This window comes from Oncorhynchus kisutch, unplaced genomic scaffold, assembly GCF_002021735.2.
Source record: "Oncorhynchus kisutch isolate 150728-3 unplaced genomic scaffold, Okis_V2 Okis01b-Okis20b_hom, whole genome shotgun sequence".
Classification (NCBI taxonomy): Eukaryota; Metazoa; Chordata; class Actinopteri; order Salmoniformes; family Salmonidae; genus Oncorhynchus; species Oncorhynchus kisutch.
The window spans coordinates 14,357,449-14,369,226 of record NW_022261978.1 but is presented as its reverse complement, the minus strand read 5'-3'; the positions used below and the strand labels follow the sequence as shown (position 1 = coordinate 14,369,226).

General features: G+C 42.2%; 1 protein-coding gene across 1 annotated transcript in view; it reads left to right on the top strand.

The window, feature by feature from the left end:
- Positions 1 to 988: 988 nt before the first annotated feature.
- Positions 989 to 11,778, top strand: part of LOC116359008 (cytochrome P450 3A27-like) — a 111,709-nt gene continuing 100,919 nt past the window's right edge. The window contains exons 1-9 of the mRNA XM_031811612.1: positions 989 to 1,275; positions 1,593 to 1,686; positions 2,053 to 2,105; positions 3,175 to 3,274; positions 3,503 to 3,616; positions 6,424 to 6,502; positions 8,163 to 8,323; positions 8,852 to 9,078; positions 9,205 to 9,367. Coding sequence (XP_031667472.1) covers positions 1,202 to 1,275; positions 1,593 to 1,686; positions 2,053 to 2,105; positions 3,175 to 3,274; positions 3,503 to 3,616; positions 6,424 to 6,502; positions 8,163 to 8,323; positions 8,852 to 9,078; positions 9,205 to 9,367 — 1,065 coding nt within the window. The 5' untranslated portion in view covers positions 989 to 1,201. The remainder of the gene's footprint in view (positions 1,276 to 1,592; positions 1,687 to 2,052; positions 2,106 to 3,174; positions 3,275 to 3,502; positions 3,617 to 6,423; positions 6,503 to 8,162; positions 8,324 to 8,851; positions 9,079 to 9,204; positions 9,368 to 11,778) is intronic.

Below are 11,778 nucleotides of genomic sequence, written 5' to 3'. Positions count from 1 at the left end.
ATATCGTACCAGCCTTATAGATCTTGGGTTCATGACATATCGTACCAACCTTATGGATCCTGGGTTCATGACATATCGTACCAGCCTTATGGGTCTTGGGTTCATGACATATCGTACCAGCCTTATGGATCCTGGGTTCATGACATATCGTACCAGCCTTATGGATCCTGGGTTCATGACATATCGTACCAGCCTTATGGATCCTGGGTTCATGACATGGGGTACCAGCCTTATGGATCCTGGGTTCATGACATGGGGTACCAGCCTTATGGATCCTGGGTTCATGACATATCGTACCAGCCTTATGGATCCTGGGTTCATGACATGGGGTACCAGCCTTATGGATCCTGGTTCATGACATATCGTACCAGCCTTATGGCTCCTGGGTTCATGACATGGGGTACCAGCCTTATGGATCTTGGGATCATGACATGGGGTACCAGCCTTATGGGTCTTGGGATCATGACATGGGGTACCAGCCTACTCATTGACACCCACAGATTACAATTATAAAGAGTTTACACAAATATTACAATCGCGGCTCTTATTGCAGGACTTTAACGGCCTCATATTTTAATGTACAGCCTTACCTATGTAATTCAGAGGTGATTTCCCACAGGTAAAGTCCTGCAATTAAAGCTACGACGCCAATATTTGTGTAAACTCTTCACATTTCATGGACCCAAGATCCAGAGGTAACGCTGTACAGTGCAATAGAAGTCTGTTTCAATGCAATTCTAATACAGCCACAGTGGGACTTCAACTATCTTTCGTGTGTCAAATTAACTTCTTAATGTCTTTTGTTTAATTTATGTAACAACATTCTAACCCTGTTCAGCATCTTGTCCAAATATGGCATTATATCCACTATTTTTAACCATTTGCATCAGTTTCAGTATGGGACTTTTATTTTGAAGGAGAAACGCAAATTACATTGTTGCTCATCCTTATTCTAGCAAACATCACACAGGTGCTTTTCCGACGGGATACAATAATAACTTGTACGGTCTCAAACAGAGTACGGAGAAGAGCAGCGGTCGGTAGTCGAGATCTGCTGCGTCGCAGAAGAATCACACTAAAACCTGATCAGAAAAAAACAACTCAAAATCTGTCAGACCATCGGAGAAGTGAACTCGAACGAGCCTGAGAGGAAACGGAGCCTTTGTTTTCAGAAGCAGCAGGGAGCCGAACCGGAGGAAAGATGATGAGTTTTCTGCCATACTTCTCCGCTGAGACCTGGACCCTCCTGGCCCTCCTCATCACCCTCATTGTAGTGTAAGGACTTACATCAAATCAAATGTTATTTGTCACATTTATCGTAGTTAACCAGTGTAGACTAACAGTGAAATGCTTAGTTAGGGGTCATTTTCCAGCAATGCAAGATAAGATATATATATTGTATAGTTCTCTAGAACATACTGGTAGTTAACGTGTGTGTGTGTGTGCGTGTGTCTGTGCGTGTGTGTGTGTGTGTGTGTGTGTGTGTGTGTGTGTGTGTGTGTGTGTGTGTGTGTGTGTGTGTGTGTGTGTGTGTGTGTGTGTGTGTGTGTGTGTGTGTGTGTGTGTGTGTGTGTGTGTGTGTGTGTGTACAGGTACGGGTACTGGCCCTATGGTGTATTCACTAAGATGGGTATCCCTGGTCCCAAACCCCTACCTTACTTTGGCACAATGTTGGAGTATAGAAAGGTTAGTACCCATTCAGAATAAATATCTCTCTCATATTTTAAACAACAGTGTTATTTTTCTCCTATGTAAAACAATACATTGAGAAGGAAAAAGAGGACTAGACTGTTGTTTTAACAATAGATAAATACAAGGTCATATGAGACTTGATCAGTCTAGAAGTTGTGTTCCTTGACCCTGGGGGACCATAGATAATAACAAACCCTCCTCAACTCTCACCTGTTTCAGGTGTGTTCTCTGTTCAGTTGTAGGACACACCTACACGACCTCCTAGGGCATGAATCAGCTGTTTTCTGTCTCTCTTTCTCTCTTTCTCTCTCTCTCTCTCTCTCTCTCTCTCTCTCTCTCTCTCTCTCTTTCTCTCTGCAGGGTTTCACTAACTTTGACACAGAGTGCTTTCAGAAGTACGGGAGAATCTGGGGGTGAGTTCAGTTGGCTGTACCGTACTAGGATGACTCACAACTGTACTATGCTTTTTCGCTTCTATTCATCACCTGCTGGAGCTGTCATGTGACCATGAGGAATGGTAGTAACATTATCAACAACAACCCGACTAACTAACTCTCTACTGCTGTCTCTCTACCTCTCTCTACCTCTCTCTCTAACTCTCTACTGCTGTCTCTCTACCTCTCTCTCTCTCCCTCTCTCTCTACCTCTCTCTACCTGTCATGTGACCATGAGGTAGTAACATTATCAACCAGAATGTTGTTTAATATCAACCACGACCCGACTGTTTTCTTTGTAGTTTTATAAGAGGTGGTTAAATGTGTGGGTTTCCATGGTTACTTTCTAAATTTAATCCGTTACTAATTTACCTGTCCAACATTACCCCAAACTCAGTAGCGTAATCTGATTACATTCAGTTACTAGTTTTACCTGTCCTACATTACAATGTCATTGAGAAAACAAAGAAGTGTCAAAGATATTTTTTTTCTCGCAAACATCCTTTTCTGATTATAATATTTTTTGTTAATGTAACAGATTACAGTTAACGTTTAAAAAAATCTATCTTCTTTACATGTAATCAGTTACTCCCCAACCCTGTGTGTTTCTCCTCTGTGCTCTATGATGGGAGGCAGTCTGTTCTGTGTATCATATAGGTGTATATATATAGTGGTTAAAGCCAGGTGTGTTTCTCCTCTGTGAAGGACCTATGATGAGAGGCAGCCTGTTCTGTGTATTATGTAGGTGTGTATATAGAGGCAGCCTGTTCTGTGTACCATGTAGGTGTGTATATATAGTGGTTAAAGCCAGGTGTGTTTCTCCTCTGTGAAGGATCTATGATGGGAGGCAGTCTGTTCTGTGTACCATGTAGGTGTATATATAGTGGTTAAAGCCAGGTGTGTTTCTCCTCTGTGAAGGATCTATGATGGAAGGCAGTCTGTTCTGTGTACCATAAAGCCAGGTGTGTTTCTCCTCTGTGAAGGATCTATGATGGAAGGCAGTCTGTTCTGTGTACCATAAAGCCAGGTGTGTTTCTCCTTTGTGAAGGATCTATGATGGGAGGCAGCCTGTTCTGTGTACCATGGACAAAAGCATAATCAAGACCGTCCTGATTAAAGAGTGTTACAACATCTTCACCAACCGCAGGGTGAGACAAACATACAAACAAACACACATACACACGCACACACACACACACATCCCCCTAATAATAATCTGAATAATTATAATCCTAACATTATGACTGATATTATTAATACATTATTTGTGACATTCATTATTCATACATTTTAAAGTATATTATGTAAATAAGGTTATCAATATTCAATCGTATAATTAACACGTGTTATCATTGTAACTGTTCTCCATGTTTTAGAACTTACGTCTGAATGGCGAGATGTTTGATTCGTTGTTCGTTGCCGAGGACGATACGTGGAGACGGATCCGCAGTGTCCTCTCACCTTCCTTTACCTCTGGACGACTGAAAGAGGTAGAACCATCCCTCCATCTCTCCCTTTCTGCTTTATCAACTTGTTATAAATGCTTTATAGCTTGTTATAAACTCTTTAGTGCTTGTTATAAATCCATTATAACTTGTTATAAACTCTTAACTGATTATAGCTTGTTACAAACACATATTTAGCAGTTATGGATGTAGTGAAATGTTTCTGTTCCTGGCTCCAACAGTGCAGTAATATCAAACAAGACACAACAATACACACAAGTCTAAAAGTAAAATAATGGAATTAAGAAATATAGAAATATTAGGATGAGCAATGTCAAAGTCTGGAGTATAAAATTATAAATATAAGTATATATTTTTAAATAGATTTTACCTTTATTTAACTGGGCAAGTCAGTTATGAACAAATTCTTATTTACAATGACGGTGTAAGAACAGTGGGTTAACTGTCTTGTTTTTAGTGGCAGAACAACTGATTTGTACCTTGTCAGCTCGGGGATTCGATCTAGCAACCTTCCGGTTACTAGTCCAACGTCCTAACCACTAGGTTACCTGCCTCCCCTAATGTGATGTGATATATATACATTATGGACATTATGTTGATAGAATATATAGCAAATCTGTAGAATACATGGATAGAATTGTATACAGTTGAAGTTGGAAGTTTACATGCACTTAGGTTGGAGTCATGAACATCTCTGGGGGACGTGGGATGGTAGGAGTCCCAGCTGACCAACATCCAGTGAAATTCTCAGTTTTTTTCACCTGCCATATCAGTTATTTTATACTCACAGACATTATGTTTTGGAAACTTTAGCGTGTATTCTATCCAAATCTACCAATTATATGCTTGTCCTAGCTTCTGTGCCTGAGTAACAGGCAGTTTACTTTGGCCTCGCTTTGCATGCAGATGTCAAAATACTGCCCCCCAGTGAAGTTAAAACTCGTTTTTCAACCACTCTACAAATTTCTTGTTCACGGACTATAGTTTTCTCAAGTCGGTTAGGACATCTACTTTGTGAAAGACACAAGTAATTTTTCCAACGATTGTTTACAGACAGATTATTTCACTTATACGCAGCCTTCATACCGCTCAGGATGGAGACACGTTCTGTCTCCTAGAGATGAACACAATTTGGTGCAAATCAAGCCTAGAACAACAGCAAAGGCCCTTGTGAAGATGCTGGAGGAAACAGGTGCAAAAGTATCTATATCCACAGTAAAATGTGTCCTAAATCGACATAACCTGAAAGGCCGCTCAGCAAGGAAGAAGCCACTGCTCCAAAACCGCCATAAAAATGCCAGACTACGGTTTGCAACTGCACATGGGGACAAAGGTTGTACTTTTAGAGAAATATCCTCAGATCTGATTAAACAAAAATAGAACTGTTTGGCCATAATCACCATCGTTGTGTTTGAAGGAAAAAGGGGGAGGCTTGCAAGCTGAAGAACACCATCCCAACTGTGAAGCACGGGGGGTGGCAGCATCATGTTGTGGGGGTGCTTTGCTTCATGAGGGACTGGTGCACTTCACAAAATAGATGGCACCATGAGGAACAAACATTATGTGGATATATTGAAGCAACATCTCAAGACATCAATCAGAAAGTTAATGCTTGGTCGCAAATGGGTATTCCAAATGGACAATGACCCCAAGCATACCTCCAAAGTTGTTTCTGACCCACTGGGAATGTATGAAAGAAATAAAAGCTGAAATAAATCATTCTCTCTACTATTATTCTGACATTTCACATTCTTAAAATGAAGTGGTGATCCTAACTGACCTAATTCAGGGAATATTTAAACTGAGTTTAAATGTATATACAGCAATAGCTAGCCTTGACTAGAAACAGTATATACAGTGCATTCAGAAAGTATTCACTCTCTCTCTCTCTCTCTCTCTCTCTCTCTCTCTCTGTCTCAAATCTTGCTGCTGTGATGGCACACTGTGGTATTTCACACAGTAGATCAAAATCGGGCTTGTATCTGTGTAATCTAAGGGAAATATGTGTCTCTAATATGGTCATATATTGTGCAGGAGCATAGGAAGTGCAGCTCAGTTTCCACCTCATTTTGTGGGCAGTGTGCACATAGCCAGTCTTCTCTTGAGAGCCAGGTCTGCCTACGACGGCCTTTCTCAATAGCAAGGCTATGCTCACTGAGTCTGTACATAGTCAAAGCCATCCTTAAGTTTGGGGCAGTCATCTTCATTCACATGAAGATGTTTACCTTTCTATAAAACGTTTTTCTCCACCTCTCCTCATCTCCTCCCCCATCATCCCCTCCTCTCCTCTTCTCCTCTCTTCTCCTCTCCCCTCCTCTTCTCCTCTTCTCCTCTCCTTTCTCTACCTCTACTCCCCTCCTCTTCTCCTCTCTGGTCCTCCACTCCTCTCCTCTTCTCCTCTCCCCTCCTCCTCTCCTCTTCTCCTCTCCTGTCCTCCACTCCTCTCCTCATCTCCTCTCCTGTCTTCCCCTCCTCTCCTTCTCCAGTTTTGTTTCCCTTCACTGGTCCTATCTTGGAGAAGATGAAGTTTTCTTTCGTCCCGACTGCGGTGACAGACTTCTTTTATGCCTCGCTGGCTAAGATCAAATCTGGACGTGACGCTGGGAACTCAACTGTAAACATGTTTTATATTTATATTTGATTATGTTGTTTGTTTATGTTTGTGATGGTTGTGATTGGACCAGATCCATAAGAATATGTTTGTGTTGGTTGTGATTGGACGAGATCCATTAGAATCTGTTTGTGTTGGTTGTGATTGGTTCAGATACAGTGGAATCTGTTTGTGTTGGATGTGATTGGACAGATTTGACCTCATGTCTTTCTGCTTCCAGAGTCGGGTGGATTTCTTACAGCTGATGATCGACTCTCAGAAAGGCAACGACACAAAGACAGGAGAGGAACAGACTAAAGGTACCTGCCGAACAAACACCTGGAAACTACTGTTACAAACACACACCTGTAAACTACTGTTACAAACACACACCTGTTACAAACACACACCTGTTACAAACACACACCTGTAAACTACTGTTACAAACACACACCTGTAAACTACTGTTACAAACATACACCTGTTACAAACACACACCTGTTACAAACACACACCTGTAAACTACTGTTACAAACACACACCTGTTACAAACACACACCTGGAAACTACTGTTACAAACACACACCTGTAAACTACTGTTACAAACACACACCTGTAAACTACTGTTACAAACATACACCTGTTACAAACACACACCTGTTACAAACACACACCTGGAAACTACTGTTACAAACACACACCTGTAAACTACTGTTACAAACACACACCTGTAAACTACTGTTACAAACATACACCTGTTACAAACACACACCTGTTACAAACACACACCTGTAAACTACTGTTACAAACACACACCTGTTACAAACACACACCTGGAAACTACTGTTACAAACATACACCTGTTACAAACACACACCTGTTACAAACACACACCTGTAAACTACTGTTACAAACACACACCTGTTACAAACACACACCTGGAAACTACTGTTACAAACACACACCTGTAAACTACTGTTACAAACACACACCTGTAAACTACTGTTACAAACATACACCTGTTACAAACACACACCTGTTACAAACACACACCTGGAAACTACTGTTACAAACACACACCTGTAAACTACTGTTACAAACACACACCTGTAAACTACTGTTACAAACATACACCTGTTACAAACACACACCTGTTACAAACACACACCTGTAAACTACTGTTACAAACACACACCTGTTACAAACACACACCTGGAAACTACTGTTACAAACACACACCTGTTACAAACACACACCTGGAAACTACTGTTACAAACACACACCTGTAAACTACTGTTACAAACACACACCTGTTAACTACTGTTACAAACACACACATGTTACAAACACACACCTGTAAACTGCTATTACAGACACACACCTGTTACAAACACACACCTGTAAACTACTGTTACAAACACACACCTGTTAGCTACTGTTACAAACACACACCTGTAAATTACTGTTACAAACACACACCTGTAAACTACTGTTACAAACACACACCTGTAAACGACTGTTACAAACACACACCTGTAAACTACTGTTACAAACACACACCTGTAAACGACTGTTACAAACACACACCTGTAAACTACTGTTACAAACACACACCTGTAAACTACTGTAAAAAACACACACCTGTAAACTACTGTAAAAAACACACACCTTTTACAAACACACACCTGTAAACTGCTATTACAAATACACACCTGTTACAAACACAGACCTGTTAACTACTTTAACAACACACACCTGTTAACTACGGTTACAAACACAGACCTGTTAACTACTGTCACAACACACACCTGTAAACTGCTATTACAAATACACACCTGTATACTACTGTTACAAACACACACATGTAATCTACAGTTACAAACACACACCTGTTACCAACACACACCTTTATACTACTTGTTCCCTCTCGTTCTTTCTCTCTCTCTCTCTCCCTCTCTCCCTCTCTCCCTCCCTCCACAGGACTGACTGATCATGAGATCTTGTCTCAGGCCATGATCTTCATCTTCGCCGGCTACGAGACCAGCAGCAGTACTATGAGTTTCCTGGCCTATAACCTGGCAAACAATCCCCATGTCATGACCAAACTGCAGGAGGAGATAGATACTGTGTTCCCCAACAAGGTAACCCCCACACCATGACCAAACTGCAGCAGGAGGTAGATACTGTGTTCTCCAACAAGGTAACCCCCACACCATGACCAAACTGCAGGAGGAGATAGATACTGTGTTCCCCAACAAGGTAACCCCCACACCATGGGCCATACTGCAGGAGGAGATAGATACTGTGTGGTGATAGATGATGTGATTTGTGTGTGTATCACCGGTGTCAGATGGGGTGAGGTACTGATGTGTGTGTATTTCCGGTGTCAGATGGGGTGAGGTACTGATGTGTGTGTATCCCCGGTGTCAGATGGGGTGAGGTACTGATGTGTGTGTATCCCCGGTGTCAGATGGGGTGAGGTACTGATGTGTGTGTATCCCCGGTGTCAGATGTGGTGAGGTACTGATTTGTGTGTAACCCCGGTGTCAGATGGGGTGAGGTACCGATGTGTGTGTATTTCCAGTGTCAGATGGGGTGAGGTACTGATGTGTGTGTATTTCCGGTGTCAGATGGGGTGAGGTACTGATGTGTGTGTAACCATGGTGCAGGCTTTAATCCAGTACGAAGCTCTGATGCAGATGGACTATTTGGACTGTGTGTTGAACGAGTCTCTGAGACTGTACCCCGTCGCCCCGCGACTGGAGAGGGTCGCCAAGAAGACGGTGGAGATTAACGGCATCGTCATCCCCAAAGACTGCATTGTCCAGGTTCCCACGTGGACCCTCCATCGTGACCCAGAGATCTGGTCTGACCCTGAGGAGTTCAAACCAGAGAGGTACTGACCGCACCGTAACCACAATCCAACCACAACACAACCTTATTATAACCACACTACAACAGTAACACAACCACAAAACAACTACAATACTATGTGTAATGTGTCTGCCCTCCCCCTGTCCAGGTTCAGTAAGGAGAACAAGGAGTCTATTGATCCGTACACGTACATGCCATTTGGTGCGGGGCCCAGGAACTGTATCGGGATGCGTTTCGCTCTGATCATGATCAAACTGGCCATGGTCGAGATCCTCCAGAGTTTCACTTTCTCCGTCTGCGACGAGACCGAGGTGAGACGCTCACCTGAGACATCATCAAACATCAGTATCATTTATAGATAGAGGCTGCACTTGCCGCACCCGTTTTAACATGGTCAGCACCTGTTTTAACATGGTCAGCACCTGTTTTAACATGGCCAGCACCTGTTTTAACATGGTCACCACCTATTTTACCATGGTCAGCACCTGTTTGAACATGGCCAGCACCTGTTTTAACATGGTCAGCACCTTTTTTAACATGGACCTGTTTTAACATGGTCGCCACCTGCTTTAACATGGTCAGAACCTGTTTGAACATGGTCACCACCTGTTTTAACATGGTCACCGCCTGTTTTAACATGGCCCTGTTTTAACATGGTCACCACCTGTTTTAACATGGACCTGTTTTACATGGTCAGTCCCTGTTTTAACATGGTCGGCATCTGTTTTAACATGGTCACCACCTGTTTTAACATGGTCACCACCTGTTTTAACATGGTCACCACCTGTTTTAATATGGTAACCAGCTGTTCAAACATGGTCAGCACCTGTTTTAACATGGACCTGTTTTAACATGGTCACCACCTGCTTTAACATGGTCAGTACCTGTTTTAACATTGACCTGTTTTAACATGGTCACCGCCTGTTTTAACATGGACCTGTTTTAACATGGTCACCACCTGTTTTAACATGGACCTGTTTTAACATTGACCTGTTTTAACATGGTCACCACCTGTTTTAACATGGACCTGTTTTACATGGTCACCACCTGTTTTACCGTGGTCACCACCTGTTTTAACATGGTCACCACCTGTTTAACATGGACCTGTTTTACATGGTCACCACCTGTTTTAATATGGTAACCAGCTGTTCAAACATGGTCACCACCTGTTTTAACATGGATCCGTTTTAACATGGTCACCACCTGTTTTAACATGGTCACTACCTGTTTTAACATGGTCACCACCTGTTTAAAATGGACTTGTTTTACATGGTCAGCACCTGTTTTAACATGGTCACCACCTGTTTTAACATGATCACCACCTGTTTTAACATGGTCACCGCCTGTTTAACATGGTCACCGCCTGTTTAACATGGTCACCACCTGTTTTAACATGGTCACCACCTGTTTAACATGGACCTGTTTTGCATGGTCACCACCTGTTTAAACATGGTCACCACCTGTTTAAACATGGTCACCACCTGTTTTAACATTCATCTGTTTTAACATGGTCACCACCTGTTTTAACATGGGTCTGTTTTAACATGGTCACCACCTGTTTTAACATGGTCACTACCTGTTTAAACATGGTCACCACCTGTTTAAACATGGTCACCACCTGTTTTAATATGGTAACCAGCTGTTCAAACATGGTCAGCACCTGTTTTAACATGGACCTGTTTTAACATGGTCACCACCTGCTTTAACATGGTCACCACCTGCTTTAACATGGTCAGTACCTGTTTTAACATTGACCTGTTTTAACATGGTCGCCGCCTGTTTTAACATGGACCTGTTTTAACATGGACCTGTTTTAACATGGTCACCACCTGTTTTAACATGGACCTGTTTTACATGGTCACCACCTGCTTTAACATGGTCACCACCTGCTTTAACATGGTCAGTACCTGTTTTAACATTGACCTGTTTTAACATGGTCACCGCCTGTTTTAACATGGACCTGTTTTAACATGGTCACCACCTGTTTTAACATGGACCTGTTTTAACATTGACCTGTTTTAACATGGTCACCACCTGTTTTAACATGGACCTGTTTTACATGGTCACCACCTGTTTTACCGTGGTCACCACCTGTTTTAACATGGTCACCACCTGTTTAACATGGACCTGTTTTACATGGTCACCACCTGTTTTAATATGGTAACCAGCTGTTCAAACATGGTCACCACCTGTTTTAACATGGATCCGTTTTAACATGGTCACCACCTGTTTTAACATGGTCACTACCTGTTTTAACATGGTCACCACCTGTTTAAAATGGACTTGTTTTACATGGTCAGCACCTGTTTTAACATGGTCACCACCTGTTTTAACATGATCACCACCTGTTTTAACATGGTCACCGCCTGTTTAACATGGTCACCGCCTGTTTAACATGGTCACCACCTGTTTTAACATGGTCACCACCTGTTTAACATGGACCTGTTTTACATGGTCACCACCTGTTTAAACATGGTCACCACCTGTTTAAACATGGTCACCACCTGTTTTAACATGGGTCTGTTTTAACATGGTCACCACCTGTTTTAACATGGTCACTACCTGTTTAAACATGGTCACCACCTGTTTAAACATGGTCACCACCTGTTTAAACATGGTCACCACCTGTTTTAATATGGTAACCAGCTGTTCAAACATGGTCAGCACCTGTTTTAACATGGACCTGTTTTAACATGGTCACCACCTGCTTTAACATGGTCGC